The following is an 18,855-nucleotide window of genomic DNA, read 5'->3' on the forward strand; positions in this document are numbered from 1 at the left end:
TCAGACTTCTACCTACACGGGAAGTTGGAGAATTAGTGATGAGTGAGTCAGTCAGTCAGTCAGTCAGTGAGTCAGTGAGGGCTTTGCCTTTTGTTAGTATAGATTCTCCACTCAGCTAGCTCCCCTCTTATTGGCAACATTTACAGAAGCTAGAGACAATCAAGTTCTACCTCAAAGTTTTCGTCAAGCATTAATCACCATCTTTCCTAAACAAAATAAGGACTTGTTACAATGTGCATCATACAGACCAATTTCACTTCTGAATAATGATGTTAAGATACTCTCAAAAATTATAGCTAGAAGGATGGAGAAAGTACTGCCTTCAGTAATATCACAGGATCAAACTGGATTTATTAAAGGCTGACACTTATCTTCCAATCTTCGACGCCTTTTTAATGTAATTTATTCACCAGCAAAGTCAAACATCCCAGAGATGATATTCTCATTGGATGCAGAAAAAGCATTTGATATGATTGAACTGACTACCTTTTCACTAATGTACACCTGTCCAGAATCTTCAGTTTGTATTAACAACATTTGTTCAGACTACTTTAAACTAGAACGTGGCACCAGACAAGGATGCCCCTTGTCACCACTGCTGTTTGCAATCGCCATTGAACCACTGGCGGTCCACTGTCGAAATTCTTATCAGATAAAGGGAATTATCAGAGAAGGACTGGAACAGAAAATTTCTCTATATGCAGATGATATGGTTTTATATATATCAGACCCAGAAAACACTGTGCCTGTAGTTTTAACAGCAGATACAGAATTTCAAAAGATCTCTGGTCTCAGAATTAATTTGAATAAAAGTATACTCTTTCCAGTGAATTCACAAGCATATAATATTAGATTGGACACCCTACCTTTTACCATAGCAGATCAGTTTAAATACCTAGGGGTAAATATCACAAGTAAACATAAAGGTCTTTATCAACAAAATTTCACCGTCTGTATGGAAAAAATTAAGCAAGACTTGCATAGATGGTCAACCCTTCATCTCACTCTAGCCAGAAGAATTAACGTTGTTAAGATGAACAACTTTCCTAAGCTTCTTTTTTTATTTCAAAACATTCCAATATATATCAATAAATCATTTTTAAGCAATTAGATTCAATCATAACCTCATTTATTTGGAACTCAAAACATTCACGTATCTGAAGAGCGACCCTACAAAGACCTCAGGCAGAAGGTGGCATGGCTCTACCTAATTTTCAGTTTTATTACTTGGCAGCAAACATACAAGCCATAAAAACCTGGACACAAATAAATGAACATACACAGGCTTGGTCCACAATAGAAGTTGTCACGCACGCGCGATTAGGGAGCCGCGGAACGACCTAAACTGTTGCGCGAAGACATATACCAGACGGGAATGGCGGAGTACTAACCTTTCTCTATTTTATTCCAAACAGAAAGAAAGACACAACACCGCCATGAACGTCTGAACATGGACTCTCAACACGCCACTTCCGCCTTCCCTCTGTCGCAGCCCAATGACGTCAGCAGTCCCATCATCCATCTCGGTTCCTTCCCAGCAGCGCTTCATCCATTTCCGGTCCCTCCCTCATAAATGTTCCCCCCGTCCGCCATGATGGCGAACGGTGTTATGATAATTGTAAACCAAATATTATCAACGTGCACTTTTCCCACAGTATACGGGGCCGGAAAACCCCAAACCTTTATCGATTCTTTGTGTCTTTTTTACAGTGGCGTAGTCGGCAGGATAGAAAGCTTGTCCGAACATGACAGAAGGACAGGACCTGAACGAAGTGTTGACCGGGATGGCTGCCCAAATTCAGAATCTTCGGATCGCACACGCAGAAACAACGAGGGAGCTGGAAGCAACTAAGGCAAGGCTGACAACGGCAGAAGCGGTAAGACCGGAGCCCTCCAGACCACCGCCTCCTCCGATGGTACCGTTGTCAGATGCCGACGACATAGAATCATACCTCGGCATATTTGAGAGGACCGCCTCTCGCAACCAGTGGCCGCGGGCGGAGTGGGCGTCCATTTTGGCTCCGTACCTGAAGGGTGCTGCGCAGCGGGCCTATTATGATCTCCCTGAGGAGGAGGCCGCAGATTACGACCTCCTAAAACCAGAGATCCTTAGTCGCTACGGCATCACTACGGACCAGCAGGCGAGTGAGTGGCGAACCTGGCAGTTCAACCCCGACCACCCTGCCCGAGCCCAGGCTTTCGAGTTCTGGAGCAAGATGGGGCGTTGGTTAAGACCAGAAGGTCCCCAAGCGCGTAAAGTAGTAGAGCAGGTGGCTTGTGAGGGCTTAGTAAATGCTATGCCAGGATATCTCGCCCAGCAGGTCCGTAGACATCCTTATAAAGATATGAAAGGACTCTTGGAGGTCCTGGAGCGTCAACTTGCGGTTCACCGAGCCGGGGGATCGGAAAGGCCGGCTCGTGGCGCCCGACAGGGACGGTCCAGTCACTCCGAGCCCACACGTCGCGTGGCGGAAGCACCGCCGAAACCCAAGGACAGACCCGGGCCACCGCGCTGTTTCAAGTGCGGGGACCTCGGTCACCTGTTGTCTGCCTGCCCGTTATATCAGCCACTCCAGGAGCCAATGGACTGCACTTGGGCCACCACCGAAAGGTACTGTGCTCTGTCGAACCCTCTGGCTATTCCGAATACGGGAGTGGTTTTAGTAAATGGTCATTCTGTGCTTGCATTGTTTGATTCCGGCAGTAACATTACCATTGTTGCTCGCCGTTATGTTTTACCGCAACAATGGCGATACCAGTACGTCAGTGTAACTTGTGTACATGGGGAGACCAAGTCTTATAAGTCCGCAAAGTGTTTTCTGGCATGGAATGGTGGCTTGTCCCGATTAACAGTCGCAGTGTTACCCGAGCCACCTTTTCCTGTCATTTTGGGACACGACTGGTCCAATAGCAACAGCGGGAAACAATTAACCACTCCTGGGGCTAAGTTGGGTCTTGTTATGGGTACGCGAAGCACTACCCCCGCGGCTCCCAGGCCGTGCACACGGGCAATCGCCGTAAATAACAGTGACCGGGGGGAAGAGTCTCTAGCGTCGGACCCCGACCCGGAAGATGATCCGGGCGAGGGCACGAGTCAAAGAGTCTGCAGAGCTCCCGTATATGCGGACCCAATAGACTCTATGATCAATCAGTTCCGGTCTACCCCCGCGTCATTTAAAAGGGAGCAATGGAATGATGATTCCCTAAAAAACGCCCGGAATGCAATCGTTTCAATAAATGGCCATTTGCCTGATGGTTCCTTACCACCGGAGCCCTACTTTGTATTAGAACATGATCTGTTGTATCGAGTTGCGAGTCACGAAGGTGGAGCGCGGAAGTTATTGTTAGTGCCGCGAACCTTCCGGCGGGAGGTTTGCGAACTGGCTCACTCCCACCTCCTGGGCGCCCATTTGGGAGCCGAAAAAAAACGCTGGAAAGAATTAAACAGCGGTTTTATTGGCCAGGAATAAATGAGGAGGTCCGACGTTTCTGTCAATCCTGCCCGGAGTGTCAGATCCGTCAGATTCCTAGGAGGGACCGCGCTCCTTTAGTTCCTATTCCCCTTATTGATGTTCCCTTCGAGAGGATCGGTATTGATCTTGTAGGTCCCCTGGAACCTTCGACCCGTGGCCAAAAATACATATTGGTCATGGTAGATTACGCCACTCGATACCCAGAAGCGGTACCCTTACGGTCCGCTACTTCCAAGAATATCGCACGGGAATTAGTCAGGCTCTTTGCCCGAGTGGGAATACCTAAAGAAGTCCTCACGGACCAAGGTACTCCCTTTACTTCGGATACGTTCAGGGAGGTTGCTAAGTTACTGAAAATCAAACATCTGAGGACGTCGGTTTATCACCCGCAAACCGATGGCTTAGTGGAGCGGTTTAACCAGACACTTAAGCAGATGTTACGTAAGGTAGTCAGCGCGGACGGTCGGAACTGGGACGAGCTTTTGCCCTTCGTGCTCTTTGCTTACCGGGAAGTCCCACAGGCCTCCACGGGTTTCTCCCCCTTTGAACTCTTATATGGACGTCAGCCCCGGGGGCTTTTAGATATATTAAAAGAAGGCTGGGAGGAGGAGGCTCTGCCTGGCTGTAATGTTTTGGAGTACATCGCGCAAATGCGCGATAGAATGAACAAAATCCGACCCCTCCTAAAAGATCACATGACCCGTGCTCAAGCAACGCAAGCCCGGTCCTATAATAAAAATGCTGTTCTCCGGGAATTTCACCCCGGAGACCGCGTAATGGTGCTCGTACCCACATCCCATTCCAAATTGCTGGCCCATTGGCAGGGCCCCTATGAGGTTAAGGAGCGGAAAGGGCTGGTGGATTATTTGGTGAAACAACCGAATCGTAGACCGGCCGAGAGAGTGTACCACGTGAACGTGTTAAAGCCGTGGAGAGATAGGGACGAGGCTCCACCCTCCGGTACTGCCCTCTCCCTTTGCGCACGTAAACTCACACTTAACCTCGGACCAGACTTAACCCCATTACAACGGCTGGAGCTGGAACATGCTATCCAGGCCGTCCCCGAAGTGGTTAGCGAAGTACCTGGCCGTACTTCCTTGATTGAGCACGATATTGTTACAGACCCGGGGGTGATAGTCAGGGAGAGACCCTATCGCCTCCCGGAAGCAAAGAGGACGGAAGTGGAATTAGAAATCCAAAGGATGCTGGACATGAATATTATTGAGGAAAGCTATAGTCCCTGGTCCAGTCCTATCGTCCTCGTATCTAAGCCAGACGGGTCCTGGAGGTTCTGCAATGACTTCAGGCGTCTGAACCAAGTCTCTAAGTTCGATGCCTACCCTATGCCCCGAGTGGACGAGCTCTTGGAGCGCCTAGGGAGGGCACAATACTTGACTACCTTAGACATGACAAAAGGGTACTGGCAAATTCCCCTAACGGCATCCGCCAGAGAGAAAACAGCATTCAGTACCCCTAGTGGACATTGGCAGTATAAGGTCCTCCCATTCGGGTTGCACGGGGCACCTGCTACGTTCCAGCGTCTGGTGGACAGAGTGCTACGACCCCATCAATCCTATTGTGCCGCCTACTTGGATGACGTAGTCATTTATTCTGGCACCTGGGAGGAACATATACTGCAGGTGTATGCTGTTCTTGCCACACTAGCGAAAGCCGGCCTCCGCATTAACCCCCGTAAGTGTTACTTTGGCTTAAGGGAGGCCAAATATTTAGGCTACCTAGTTGGGCGGGGACAGGTGAAACCCCAATGCTCCAAAATAAAAGACATCTTAGAATGGCCCCGTCCGATGACCAAGAAACAGGTGCAGGCTTTCTTAGGGTTAGCGGGGTATTACCGCCGGTTTGTTCCCCGTTTCTCTGAAAAGGCAGCACCCTTGACTGACCTGACAAAGAAAGGGTCTCCTGTCTATGTGGTATGGAACCAGAAAGCGGAACGGGCATTCAGTGACTTGAAAACGGCCCTGACGTCGGCACCTATATTACACACCCCTAACTTCTCTTTACCTTTTCTTCTCCAGACCGACGCTTCGGACACAGGCCTGGGTGCAGTGTTGAGCCAGAGCGTCGACGGTGCCGAACACCCCGTGTTTTACCTGAGCCGGAAACTGTTGGACCGAGAGACCCGGTACGCGGCGGTTGAGAGGGAAGCCTTGGCCATAAAGTGGGCGGTGACTCATCTGCGGTACTACCTGCTGGGTCGTGAGTTCGCTCTGGTAACGGACCATGCCGCCCTGCAGTGGATGGCCCTGCACAAGGAGTCGAACCCTCGTGTCACCAGGTGGTTTTTGGACCTGCAGCCATACAAGTTCACCGTTACTTATCGCCGGGGTCCCCTTCAGGCCAATGCTGATGCCCTCTCCCGGGTTCACGACCTCTCGGTTCGGTCCGCCCGACCCGATGGGTCTGGGCTGAGGGGGGGGTCATGTCACGCACGCGCGATTAGGGAGCCGCGGAACGACCTAAACTGTTGCGCGAAGACATATACCAGACGGGAATGGCGGAGTACTAACCTTTCTCTATTTTATTCCAAACAGAAAGAAAGACACAACACCGCCATGAACGTCTGAACATGGACTCTCAACACGCCACTTCCGCCTTCCCTCTGTCGCAGCCCAATGACGTCAGCAGTCCCATCATCCATCTCGGTTCCTTCCCAGCAGCGCTTCATCCATTTCCGGTCCCTCCCTCATAAATGTTCCCCCCGTCCGCCATGATGGCGAACGGTGTTATGATAATTGTAAACCAAATATTATCAACGTGCACTTTTCCCACAGTATACGGGGCCGGAAAACCCCAAACCTTTATCGATTCTTTGTGTCTTTTTTACAAAGTAAAATCCTGCAGTACTTCTTTATATTCCCTGCTCTGCGCTCCAATAAATGCAAGTTATGGCAAATATACTAATAACCCAATTGTGCTTCACTCACTCAGAACATGGAACCAATTTAGAAAGCAATTTAAGATGGAAAATCTGTTATCTGTGGCACCTCTGCAGGGGAACCAGCTCTTTCAACCCTCGCAAACATATCTAGTTTTTAATATCTGGAAAACATTTGGAATTAAATTGCTCAGAGATCTTTATATAGACAATATCTTTGCATCCTTTGAACAATTACATTCCAAATGTAACCTTCCAGCTACACATTTATTTCACTACCTTCAAATTAGAAACTTTGTTAAACAGAACCTGCCCAATTTTCCTCAACTCGTACCGTCCACCATGCTGGAAAAAATACTGCTCAATTTTGAGGACTTAGACACCATTTCAATATATAAAATTTTATTAGAGTCCCTTCCTTTCAAAGATCCAAGAGGACAATGGGAAAAAGATCTCTCAATTAATATATCAGAAAAGGAGTGAAAGGTAGCCATGCAGAGAATTCACTTGAGCTCCATATGCGCAAAGCATAGAATTATTCAACTCAAAATTATATATCGAGCTTATCTGTCTCACTTAAAACTGTCCAAAATGTTTCCAGGGCAAGATCCAACCTGCGAATGCTGCAACCAAGCTCCTGCCTCACTGGGTCACATGTTTTGGGTATGCACCAAATTAACATCATTTTGGACCAAAATTTTTAAGTGCCATTCAGACAGCCTTGGTGTCACAATCCCTCCTAACCCATTAATAGCTGTGTTTGGTGTTCTTCCGGATAGATTTGAAGTGGAGAAGGACAAGCAAACTGTGATTGCATTCACTACACTTTTGGCACGCAGACTAATTATGTTAAATTGGAAGAATCCTAACTCTCCTCTAATAAGTCAGTGGGAAACCGATGTATTATAATATTTGAAATTGGAAAAAATCAAATTCTCAGTTAGAGGATCTGTACAGAATCTTTTCAAAACCTGGCAGGATCTAATTAATAATGTTTTAGAATAAGAAGAAATAATTATTTCCGTATTTCTTTTCCTTCTCCATTTATCTTTTTTGCCCTATTAAACTCAATAATTTAGGCATGTTTACAAGCCTTAAGTATTACTCCTTTGGCCATGCTCTCCTTCTCAGGGGTGGGGTTTGATTTGTTTTCCATCCTATTTTTTGTAAAAATTGATCTATTTGTACGGAATGATTACAATAAAATTAATTAAAAAAATAAAATAAATACAGTGATCCCTCGCTATATCGCGCTTCGCCTTTCGCGGTTTCACTCCATCGCGGATTTTATATGTAAGCATATTTAAATATATATCGCGGATTTTTTGCTGGTTCGCAGATTTCTGCGGACAATGGGTCTTTTAATTTCTGGTACATGCTTCCTCAGTTGGTTTGCCCAGTTGATTTCATACAAGGGACGCTATTGGCAGATGGCTGAGAAGCTACCCAGCTTACTTTTCTCTCTCTCTCGCGCTGACTTTTTCTGATCCTGACGTAGGGGGATTGAGCAGGGGGGCTGTTCGCACACCTAGATGATACAGATGCTCGTCTAAAAATGCTGAAAGATTATCTTCACGTTGGCTACCTTCTGTGCAGCTGCTTCGTGAAGCGACATGCAGCACGGTGCTTCGCATACTTAAAAGCACGAAGGGCACGTATTGATTTTTTTATCTGTCTCTCTTTCTCTCTCTCTCTGCTCCTGACGGAGGGGGTGTGAGCTGCCGCCTTCAACAGCTTTGTGCCGCGGTGCTTCGCATACTTAAAAGCAAACAGCCCTATTGATTTGTTTGCTCCTTTGAAGAGGAAGATATGTTTGCATTCTTTTAATTGTGAGACTGAACTGTCATCTCTGTCTTGTCATGGAGCACAGTTTAAACTTTTGAAAAAGAGACAAATGTTTGTTTGCAGTGTTTGAATAACGTTCCTGTCTCTCTACAACCTCCTGTGTTTCTAAGCAAATCTGTGACCCAAGCATGACAATATAAAAATAACCATATAAACATATGGTTTCTACTTCGCGGATTTTCTTATTTCACGGGTGGCTCTGGAACGCAACCCCCGCGATGGAGGAGGGATTACTGTAATAATAATTTCGAAGACACCACAATTTGGGCACGTGTACATTTATGATAACTGAGAAGCGATGCAACATAGAATCGAAATGGTGTTCGGTCAAATCAGAGCATACATTTACACAATCGAATTTCAAAAATGGGGTTTACCTCACATACATTTATTGGTTACTTTGCAAAATAAATTATTAACTGCTGATGATGCAGATCGCTTTGTCTGTGCTGAAATTCCAAACAGAGAAACCTATCCTGAATTACGGTACAAAGTCATTAAACACAGCATGTTGGGACTCAAATGAGAAAAAGTGTTAAAAGAAATTTCCTAAAGCATTCGTTCAATCAACAGATAAGACTAAGGCTGGCTTTCCAGATTATCGCCGAAGAGATATTCGGCATGAACAACACACTTATCACGAAAAGAAAGATGGTAAAATTGTGATGATCGATAATTCAATGATTGTACCATATAACCCGTATTTGCTCAAACAATTCAGTTGTCATATTAATGTCAAGTATTGTACACCGGAAATGAGAATTAAGTACATCTACAAGTACATTCATAAAGAGCACGATAGAGTACGCGTAACTTTATCCAAAGAACAGTCTCAAGAAGTTTAAGCACATTTAGATACTTGGTATATCAGTGCAATGGAAAGCGGGTGGCATTTAATGGAATTGCCAATGCATGGTTGAAGTCATTCTGTTGAATTATTAACGATTAATTTACCAGGTCAGAATATGATTCAATTTAAAAAGGGTGAAGAAGCAAAAGCTTTAAAGGTAGCGAAAAATAGAAATACAAAATTAATGGCTTATTTTGAACTTAATAAAACAGATGTAAATGCAAAAGCATATATGTATGCGCAAATCCCTCAACATTACACATGGCAGAAACAAAAAGGTGTGTGTGTGTATGTGTATATATGTATGTATGTATGTACTGTATATATGTATGTATATATATATGTGTATGTGTGTATTTGTATATGTGTATATATGTATGTGTATGTATATGTGTATATACTGTATACTGTATATATATATATATATATATATATATATATATATATATATATATATATATATATATATATATGTGTGTGTGTGTGTGTGTGTGTATGTGCATGCATCTAACTAAGCAGTTACTCAGACATTAAAAAGAAAAGCTAATTAATGTTATATGTGGTATTTTATTAGATATATAATAAAAACTGCACATAGAATTTTAATTATGCAGATGGATTGAAATGTAAAGTTTTGCTTCTAGAGGAATAATTGTTTTCTGTCTTCATGGGGTGCATTTGGAACATAAGTAAGGGCCTGCACGTGGAGAAGACAGTATAAAACGACTTGGACAGCAGCCAAACATTTTGATGGCAACAGACGGATGGGTGATATCGTCATCTGTCCTGAAAAGCCTTCCAGCGCAGAAACGAGAAATGGCACACTGTATAGATCAAGATCCCACCTTGGTATTGTCTTGCTATAGGCTTCCCATCTGTAATGCCGCATAAATCATCAGTAAAGAAAGCTGTTATTTTCTCTTATGCGATTTTTACCGCCGTATCACTATGGGAGGGATATCACCTTTTAATATCATATCTATATAGTTTTCGGTTACTTTAAACACCACAATTACAAAAGAACTTATTCCAACTAGGGAGCTATTACCCCCCAAAAGGAACAGCGAGCGAAGTGAGCAGGGGGCAGAGCCCCCTAGTATATATGTATAAATAACTCCAAGTGCTTGGAATTCATGATTCATATATAAAATAAATCAAAAAAGTCTCAAAATAAAATAACAAATACTAGGAATCACAGCACTACTGATTCAAAAAGTTATCTACTTGCTTTTTAAGAGAAACGTTTCTTTTACTGAAATAACTGGACTACAAATAAAGCAAGTGAGCCATTTGTTTATCTTGGAATAGCCAAATGGAGTTGTCTACTTCTGCTTTTTAGAAAGAGGAAACTTTAAGGACACCCATTTCAAAACAGCACCCCACAAAGTTGCATGAAACTGTACCCATTGTTCAGTATACACTAACCTGATGACCAGTTCCGACTAATGGTGGATAACTTACCTATAACAGCTGCTTTTCTCAATGGCCTAGCTGAAGTATTTTTCCAGGTGGCACCACTTGGCATACTCCACTTTTTTGTAGCTCTCTGTGCAAAGAAACTGTACTGTAAAGCTCGGGCTTGTCCAGAAGTGAGGAGCATTTTAAAGAGTTCTTGTTCTTTTTTTAATCCTTCATCAAATGTAGAGTAGACTGAAGCCCTTACTGCCTGCAAGCAAGCCAAGGGTGCAATCGCGCCTCTTGAATGCTTTCTGATACTTGCAAGAGCTTCATCAAGAAAAGACTCGACATCTGGGGGGCATGGTGTGGTTCTCAGGCTAAGTCTCCTAGATTCCAATGGCTTTCCTAAAAATAAAAAAGCAAAACAAGCATGACAGGAACAGACTGAATCTGGAGATCAAATCTCTTTTAGATGATTGTACTTGCTGTAAAATTCAAATGTTCTAAAAACATACAGTACTCTATTTGACACAATTATTTAACTGTTACTTGTTAAAATATCAGCATAGTTAAGTCTAGATTTTAAAATCGAAGCAGATGGCTACTGACTATTTCAGACACATACAAGTGGAGCATATGATGATGGTTCAAACTCTCTAAATCAAAAGTCTACAAGCATATTCATTATCTAAGAAATATTGTTTAGATTTGTATACTCTCATTTAACATCATAGTTCAATATTCATCAGACCACGTATGGTATTACTGTCAAACACAAAATGAAAAAGAAAAACCATGAGAAAAGGAGATATTTATAGTTCTCTACTTCATGATATACATTTCACGGTAAATCAGCAATATGCACCATTATTTATGCTGATCTAATAAAGAGTGGCAACTCAATTCATTCTGCATTTAAGGTTAAAGATGTTTTATTTCTAATGCATTATCAATACACAACACCAAGAAATATCAATAAATGATCATTTCACAAATCATTAGCCTTGCAGTTGAATAGCCACCTTCCAGTGACATCTGTAAAGCAATTACCCATTTCTCCCACTCTTGATAATTGTAATCTTTATTACAAATAATAAAAAAATGAAAAAGAAAATTGGAATTGAAAACAACAGTTAAATCTACTGCAGCTCTTCTGCTGTAATAACCCATTTTTATTATGGTATTCAATTTCTTCAGGCTTGTGTAAATGAATCATTAAAGGAAGTGAGCGAAGTAGGAAATTATAACATTTTTGCTTAGAGAATTCATTGGCAGCAGCAGGTCGATGTTGTCCGAGTTATTCATGAAGTAGGCAGTGGTCTAAAACCTCTGGTTCTGGGTTATTGATGACAATTGAGCCCAGCATTGTTTTTGGCATTTTAAAAATATTTTTCTTACTAAAAGAATGTATTATTTCCTTCATAAAACTCCAAGGAATACTCTTTAGTCATGAATGGATTTTCAAAAAAAAAAAAAAAGAATTGTCAGCCATATATATTGTGGCACATGCTCATCACAGAGTTACCTTCTATGGCAAGGACTACCACCCCGGGACATCAGGGGGCGCAACAGCTAACCACATTGTCTCCTTTCCCACACAGTTCTGAGAAGATGGCAGTGAGGGCAACTCACCCCATCTGTTCTGGTTCACGGGCTATAAAAGTGGGGTGCTTGTGGAAGGAAACATTTTGGGATGTGGGAAATTTAGTATCTGGAGGAAAACCCAGTAGTGTATGGGAAGAAAGTACAAAGTTCCCTCTTATAAAGTAGTAACTATCCAGGGATTCAAGTCCTATTCTAGGTGCTATAACAAAATAGAGCCAACCACTATGTTACCTAAAAAACAAATCCAACTATTTTCTAATCCAATTAATGCATTCCTGGATCACAGGGTTTGGAGAACATCCCAGCAATACTGGGTACCTGTTGCAGAGCATCTTAAGTGGTGTGATTGCAGCATTAACTACTTTGCCACTGTGCCTGCATTCAGATAAATAAATCCATTTATGTTAAATCCAGCTACTGACATAAGGATATTTCCTGACTTACACCAAAAAGGAATTACAATAAGGCTTGAATAACCCCAAAAAATTACCAATAAATTCTCTTTAAAAAGAAGGCACAAAGGTGCTGAAAGTGACTTTCAGCTTCAACTCACATGTGAGAACTAGGGAAAGTTGTAGAAATGAATGTTCACAATAAGTATAGACTAAATAAGGTAATGGCAGTTATACAGTATATTCTACTCGCAATGCCATATTATTTCACATTTTCTTTCATTTCTCATAGCAATTAACAATGAGGTTATTTGCAGCATCCATTGCAAGATTGCTTTATTTGAGTTGTGGTCATGCCTACAAGGTGTTACAAAAAAATATATATATATATCATCAATAATGCAAAGATGTGTTTGCCTATTGTAATTCTTTTCTAACTTACAATTGACATTTAGTAGATCACACATCTCTTTGACCACAGGAACTGCAGTAATACTCAAGCAAGCACAGAGAGAACATGCACAATCCACACAGACAGGTGAACAGGAATGGAATTCAAACCCAGCATGCACCACCATACTTCTGAATACAAGAACGAGACTTGAAATTTGAACTAACAGATAATTATTCACAGGGCATTTGCTCTTCCTATTAAGGGGGATAAATATGCCCTGAACACTTCATGATTTTTGAAACTAAGTGATAACTTAGCAAATGTTTCTTTACATTTTCAGTGAAAACAAATCAAGACATTCAGAGGAGAAACTGAATTATTTAACTCCACAAACTCATTAATTATGTAAGAAAATTCTGTGAAGATATACTGAGTTATAAAACTTGTCTTTCTAGTACAAATCCATTCTTTATCACACAAAAATAATGACTCAACAAAATGCAATTGAATATGTCAAAAGTTGCACTTACAAAAGCAATAAATGCATACACAGAAGTGAAGTCAATACTAGAAATGATTACTGTGATCACAATTGGTAGCCATTTAAAGCAAGGGTTTTATTTTTATAAAGTCATATCCGACAACTCAGAAAGACGGGCTGGTAAGGTGGTGAATCCAAACTGACACTGTGGGCGAGTATGTGTGTCTGTCATGGGGCTGTTTCCTGCTTTGCTCCCAGTGCTGCTAGGATGGGTTCTAGCCTTTCTGGGACCCTGAAATGGATTATGCAAGACTGAGAATGCTATTTTATGTTAGGTTTGCACAACTAGTGTGACAAATCAAAAGAAAAGGCAACTCAGTACTAATTTAAAGAATGACAGTTGAATGATAAAAAGAGGCACAGTGATCTGGTAGATGACAGTCAGTGATGACTTTTGTATTGAGGTTACATCTACACATAGTCCTTATTCAAGTTTCCTCCTGACACTCCAGATTTTCTCTCACAATTATAACTTGACCTGACATGAGCTAGTGTGAGTTAGTATGTGTCACCTATCAGGTTTCTTCCTTGCACCCTTTATTGACTCCCTGTGTCTTTCAACTGGAAAAAGACAGCTTAGAAAACAGACAAATAGTAAAAGATAGCATGATAAGGCCGGGTATAATCTTTCAACAAAAAAGAAAAATTTCAGTTTTCCTAACAAAGCCAAAAACTGCAATTACTTTTTTTGGTATGTTTGTGTTTATTAATCAACTCCATTTGTCATATCTAACAGCCAAAAAAAAAGTGCTGCTTTATCTCCAAATGCATTTGTTCACATCTTTAACAAAACCCTGCAAACAAGTGGCTGCCTGACTTGTACAGCACTGCTTAGAGTGGAGCATGCCATAGAATTGGGCCAAGCAGCAACATATATAACTTACTTTTAATCAATTATAATTCCCATACATTCAAATTAGATTAGATTACAACAGATCTTATAAGTAGAATCTTTTCAGCTTGACCTAAACAAAACTTTCTGACTTGGATGAATAGATAGTGGAAGGTTGAGTGCTTCCTGGTGGATTTATTTGAGCCTGTATACAACAGTATTCAAAAGTATTTTCTTATCAAACTGAGCTAAACAAAGCTTCCAGCCTTAACCGAACACTGCAAACAGAGAGCTTCCTGGTGATGTCAGCCCAGGTTTGGCTCCAACAGGTCATTTAGCTGCCTCAGGCAGCACTATGATGAGGGCAGCATTGTCATGTAACATTTTTTTAAATTATGAAATAATAAAACAAAAAAGTGAAGTGTGGACCCTAAGAATTATATGCACATCTGGTGCCTAATTTATAAACTACCTTTTAAAAATTGTGAGAAAAACTGGAACGCTGCTAGAGACCATTTGTGATTGGAAAAATGCAAATACAGACGACCACCGAAATTCACGGGGGTTACGTTCTTAGAGCACCCGCGAATTCTGAAAAACCACAAATTTTGGATGTGGTGAAAAAAATGCCTATAAATGCCTATTTTTATAGTTTAAACTCTAAATATGCCCCCAGAACACTTTAATTTTATTTCACACTCAGCTTAATACATTACCCTAAAAAAAAGAATGCAAAGGTAAACCCGTATAATGTACAGTACTGCACTGCTGTCTCTTGCAGTGCTAGAATGTAAAATACAGATGTTACCCCTATATGTACTGTAATTCATGCAAGCACGTTTTCTTTGGTATGCGCTGTCATTTTCTTTGGTATAAGTAGGGTAAATATGTAATAACTTAATTTAATAAAAATACAGTAAAATGTATGGGAACTCACCAATAATGAATGATATTGATTGAAGATGATGGTGATGAATTAGCTGTGCAATACGATGAAGGTATGTAATGAAGATAATGACTGCACGCCAAAGCAAAAGATTTACAGCTCCTTGGGTGGCTACTGCAGCATAACTTTTTGTTTCGGGAGCAAATCCAGTAGTTCAACCTTCTCCTGGACTGTCTTAAACTTTTTCTGGTGTTTAGGTTCATTGCCAGAAGCCTTAGAAGGTGTAGGGCGTTTGGGCAGCATCTTAGGGCTTTAAGAAGAACAAAATGAAAAACACGAGAGTGCTTAGCGAAACACTCGAGATAGCTAGCACGCAGTAGACTGTTATGATACGTGAATGGTGGGCTGCATTTGCCGGACAGAGCAGCAGCCATTCAGCAGCAAGGAGAAATGAATAACGCTCTTGGATTGGCTTCTTTCACCATCACAAGCCGTGTTTTCCTCTACGGTTGCGTTGTGTTCTCTCTACAGTACAGTACTGCCACGAAAAAAGCCATAAAAAATTGCAGAGGACATCTGCGGTTTCCGCTAACAATTATTAGTTAGGTTCTAGGGTAAAATCTGCAAAAGACTGAGGCTGTGAACTCTGAACTGTGACTTTGCGGGGGTTTACTGTATAACCAAAGTGAGGAGTATAATCATCAAAATGTCTGGAATCTGTTTAAAGTTTCAGTCCCAATATCTGTTAAAAGTCTATTAAGTTTGCACAGTGAGTGTTTATTTAGAAAGAGCTGACACCTTTAACCTTGCAGGACAGTTTGAAACAGCCAAGGTATTTTCAGAAGCATGCAGGAAAAGTTTAATTCCACATTCAATTTCATATTATATATTTTATTGTTTTTAATACCAGTTTTGTGCATTTTATTGTTTTAAAGCTAATCCTTTTTATTGCTTTGCATTTGTTCCAAAAATGATATATTATTTAGAAATTTTTGTCCGATATTCAGAGAATGCTTTTTTTTTTTTTTTTTTAAAAGCCTGTACAAGAATACAGGAATATGTATTGAATGTGAATTACATGTAAAGTCTCATGGCTAGTAAGGATATATGGGGGTTAGGTCAAATGGGCAACAAAAATGTACTATGCATCAGGTGGCATTAGATAGATAGATAGATAGTTAGATAGATAGATAGATAGATAGATAGATAGATAGATAGATAGATAGATAGATAGATAGATAGATAGATAGATAGATAGATAGATAGATAGATAGATAGATAGATAGATAGATAGATAGATAGATAGATAGATAGATAGATAGATAGATAGATAGATACTTTATTAATCCCAAGGGGAAATTCACAATTATGAAAAGTACTGTGATCACTGTGCTCACCAGTGAAAGTATTCTTTTTCTGTTGTTGGCTGCACACTCGTATTATTTATTGTGCCAGCCCTGCTGTTGGGTATACTGTTACATGTTGGATTTTTAAGACTTTATCATGCCATGCCCATCCACAGCATTTCAAAAGCCCCCTTACCATGTCTGGAGTGGGGACTGTATCAGACCCAACATTATTGCTTGGTTCCAACACCTCTGCAAAGTGCTTCATAGTTTTAGGACATTCCGCCTCAAATGAATTCCCCATTTTGTTTTTCATTTTGTAGCGTGTTAGTCCAACAGCCCACTGGTGCCAAAGTATAAGCAGTACCTCTTGGGCATGTTGCTGACACAACTTTTAGTTTTCTTTAACATTTCCCAATGGGGCTACTGGGCTGTTGTTATAATCTGCCTGGCTCACTCAAAACTTCAAATGTGCATGTTTTGCCTCCAGAAGTATGCCTTAGGCATCAACATAACCTCAGACACGAGAAGCAGGCGTTCAGCATGGCCAAATCCATCAAAAAAGAGTAGTGGCTTCAATTTTTTAAATTTCAAAATTAGAGGAGGGAACCCTGTTGTATTTCAGCCAGGGTTCCACCCGTCTGGGGTTCAAATATCATTTTTATGTTTATTTTGTTCTTGTTTATGTTAACATTGTAGGTTTTTTAGTTTCTCAATGTTTAAGCATCTTTTATTATGTGCCATGTGTTTTGTGGGTGGTGCCCCAATAGACTGGGCTGTGGTGTACTAGGTCCACAGCTCAAGTCAAAAAGGCCACTTTTTAAATAAATAGTCGCCGTACTTGCGGCTTAGAGAGGGGGCGTGGTAGTGTGGCCGGAGCAGTTCCCGGTTGATTTGTGATGTGGACAGTCCTCACTTAAGTGCACAGGTGAGTCGTCCGCATCCGTAATTGTTGCCGGGAGCTGCTAATTGCCACATCTGATCCACGTCCCTGTAATATTTAATAGAAGCGCGAGGCGGATGGGAGAGGGGGGAGAAAAATAGAGGAGAGAAAGAAAGTAGAGGAAGGAAAGAAGAGAGAGAAAATAGAGGAGAGAAGAAAAAGAGAACAGGAGGTTAAAGGAGAAGGAAGCAGGAAGGAGAAAGCGATGCGTGAGTGAGGGAGAGACACTGCACTTATTTATTTGGACACTTTGTTTTGGTTGTTTTTTAATAAAAGCACTTTGCACTTTTAGCACCATCCCCTTGCTTCATGGTTGATGTCTTCACTGCCTAGAACATCGGTGACATTACCGACGGTGTCAGGTTTGAGAGCTCCCAGAAGTAAGATGGGAGCATGGAACAGAACCCGCATCGTCACATGTGCCACCTGCCCATCACCATCAAGGGACTACCCTCAGCCCTATAAAGGCTGAAAACAACCTACAGTCCATTGTGGTTCATTGTGAATGCGCTCATGGTGGCAAGTTTCTCTTGTGGTGATTACTTAGGTGCTTATTGTGATTTACTAGATTTTTTTGAACCTGTGCTCTGTTTTTTAACTTTGCCTCTTGAATTTCAGATTAGGACTTTGCTCACTTTTGGGATTGCCTTTAGATGGCATTGCTTTCTATGCCTTCATGCTCCTCAGAGCTTATTTTTCTTCTACATAGCTTTTGTTAAAACAAATCGTTTTCATTTTAATAAAGAGTCTTCGTTGTCATTTTGTCATTTTTAGCTGGGGTTTGACAGTAATTCTTCCATAATTGGCATTATGAGTATTTTTTGACACTTACACATTTGGGAACTCTAGTCTTTATAACAGAACTGCAAAACAACTGTTTTGTAAAGTGCTCGCTCCAAAATATCAAAATGAAGCCTGAGCCCCAAAGCAAGGCCCAGTCTCGAGGCCTGCTGCTCAAAAATGGGTTTTCTCACAAACTTTAAGTAGGCCTACACAAGTGCAACAGAGGAAAGCCAATAATCTTCTGATAAAACATAAAAATAACCCATCAAATAAAAATTTACTTGGGCCAGGACGAAAGCTAAACCATAACACCCTGGTCCAAAATGACAAAAAAAATTAGTTTCTTCAAATTTTAATAATTTACTAACAAAATATATTCAGAATGAAACACAAGGTCAAAAGCAAAAATGATTAAGAAAGGGGTGTCTTAAAAGCAAACCAAAGTGAGAGAAACCAGTCCAGAATCCCAAAAAGCTTAGACCTTAATAAGGCAAAAATACAAAACAAAAAGGCACTTATGGAATCTAAAAGTTCAAAAAGAAAGGTGATAGAAGTAGAAGTGAATGCCACAGCAATCATCCTGTGGTCTACTAGGCTCTTAAGTTGCCTTAGGGTGGTTTCCCTGGGTACATTAATGTTGGCCCTGCTCCCATAGGGTTAACAGACAAAGA

General features: G+C 41.3%; 1 protein-coding gene across 3 annotated transcripts in view; it reads right to left on the reverse strand.

Moving 5' to 3' along the window:
• Positions 1-18,855, reverse strand: part of ehhadh (enoyl-CoA, hydratase/3-hydroxyacyl CoA dehydrogenase) — a 185,173-nt gene that overhangs the window by 75,736 nt on the left and 90,582 nt on the right. The window contains exon 6 of one of the 3 annotated variants that reach the window (XM_028807544.2): positions 10,526-10,867. The exons of 1 other annotated variant lie outside the window; for it this stretch is intronic. In XM_028807544.2, the coding sequence (XP_028663377.2) occupies positions 10,526-10,867 (342 nt within the window). The remainder of the gene's footprint in view (positions 1-10,525; positions 10,868-18,855) is intronic. One more of the 3 variants, XM_051931374.1, reaches the window with a different exon arrangement.

This window comes from Erpetoichthys calabaricus, chromosome 8 (assembly GCF_900747795.2).
Source record: "Erpetoichthys calabaricus chromosome 8, fErpCal1.3, whole genome shotgun sequence".
Lineage (NCBI taxonomy): Eukaryota > Metazoa > Chordata > Cladistia > Polypteriformes > Polypteridae > Erpetoichthys > Erpetoichthys calabaricus.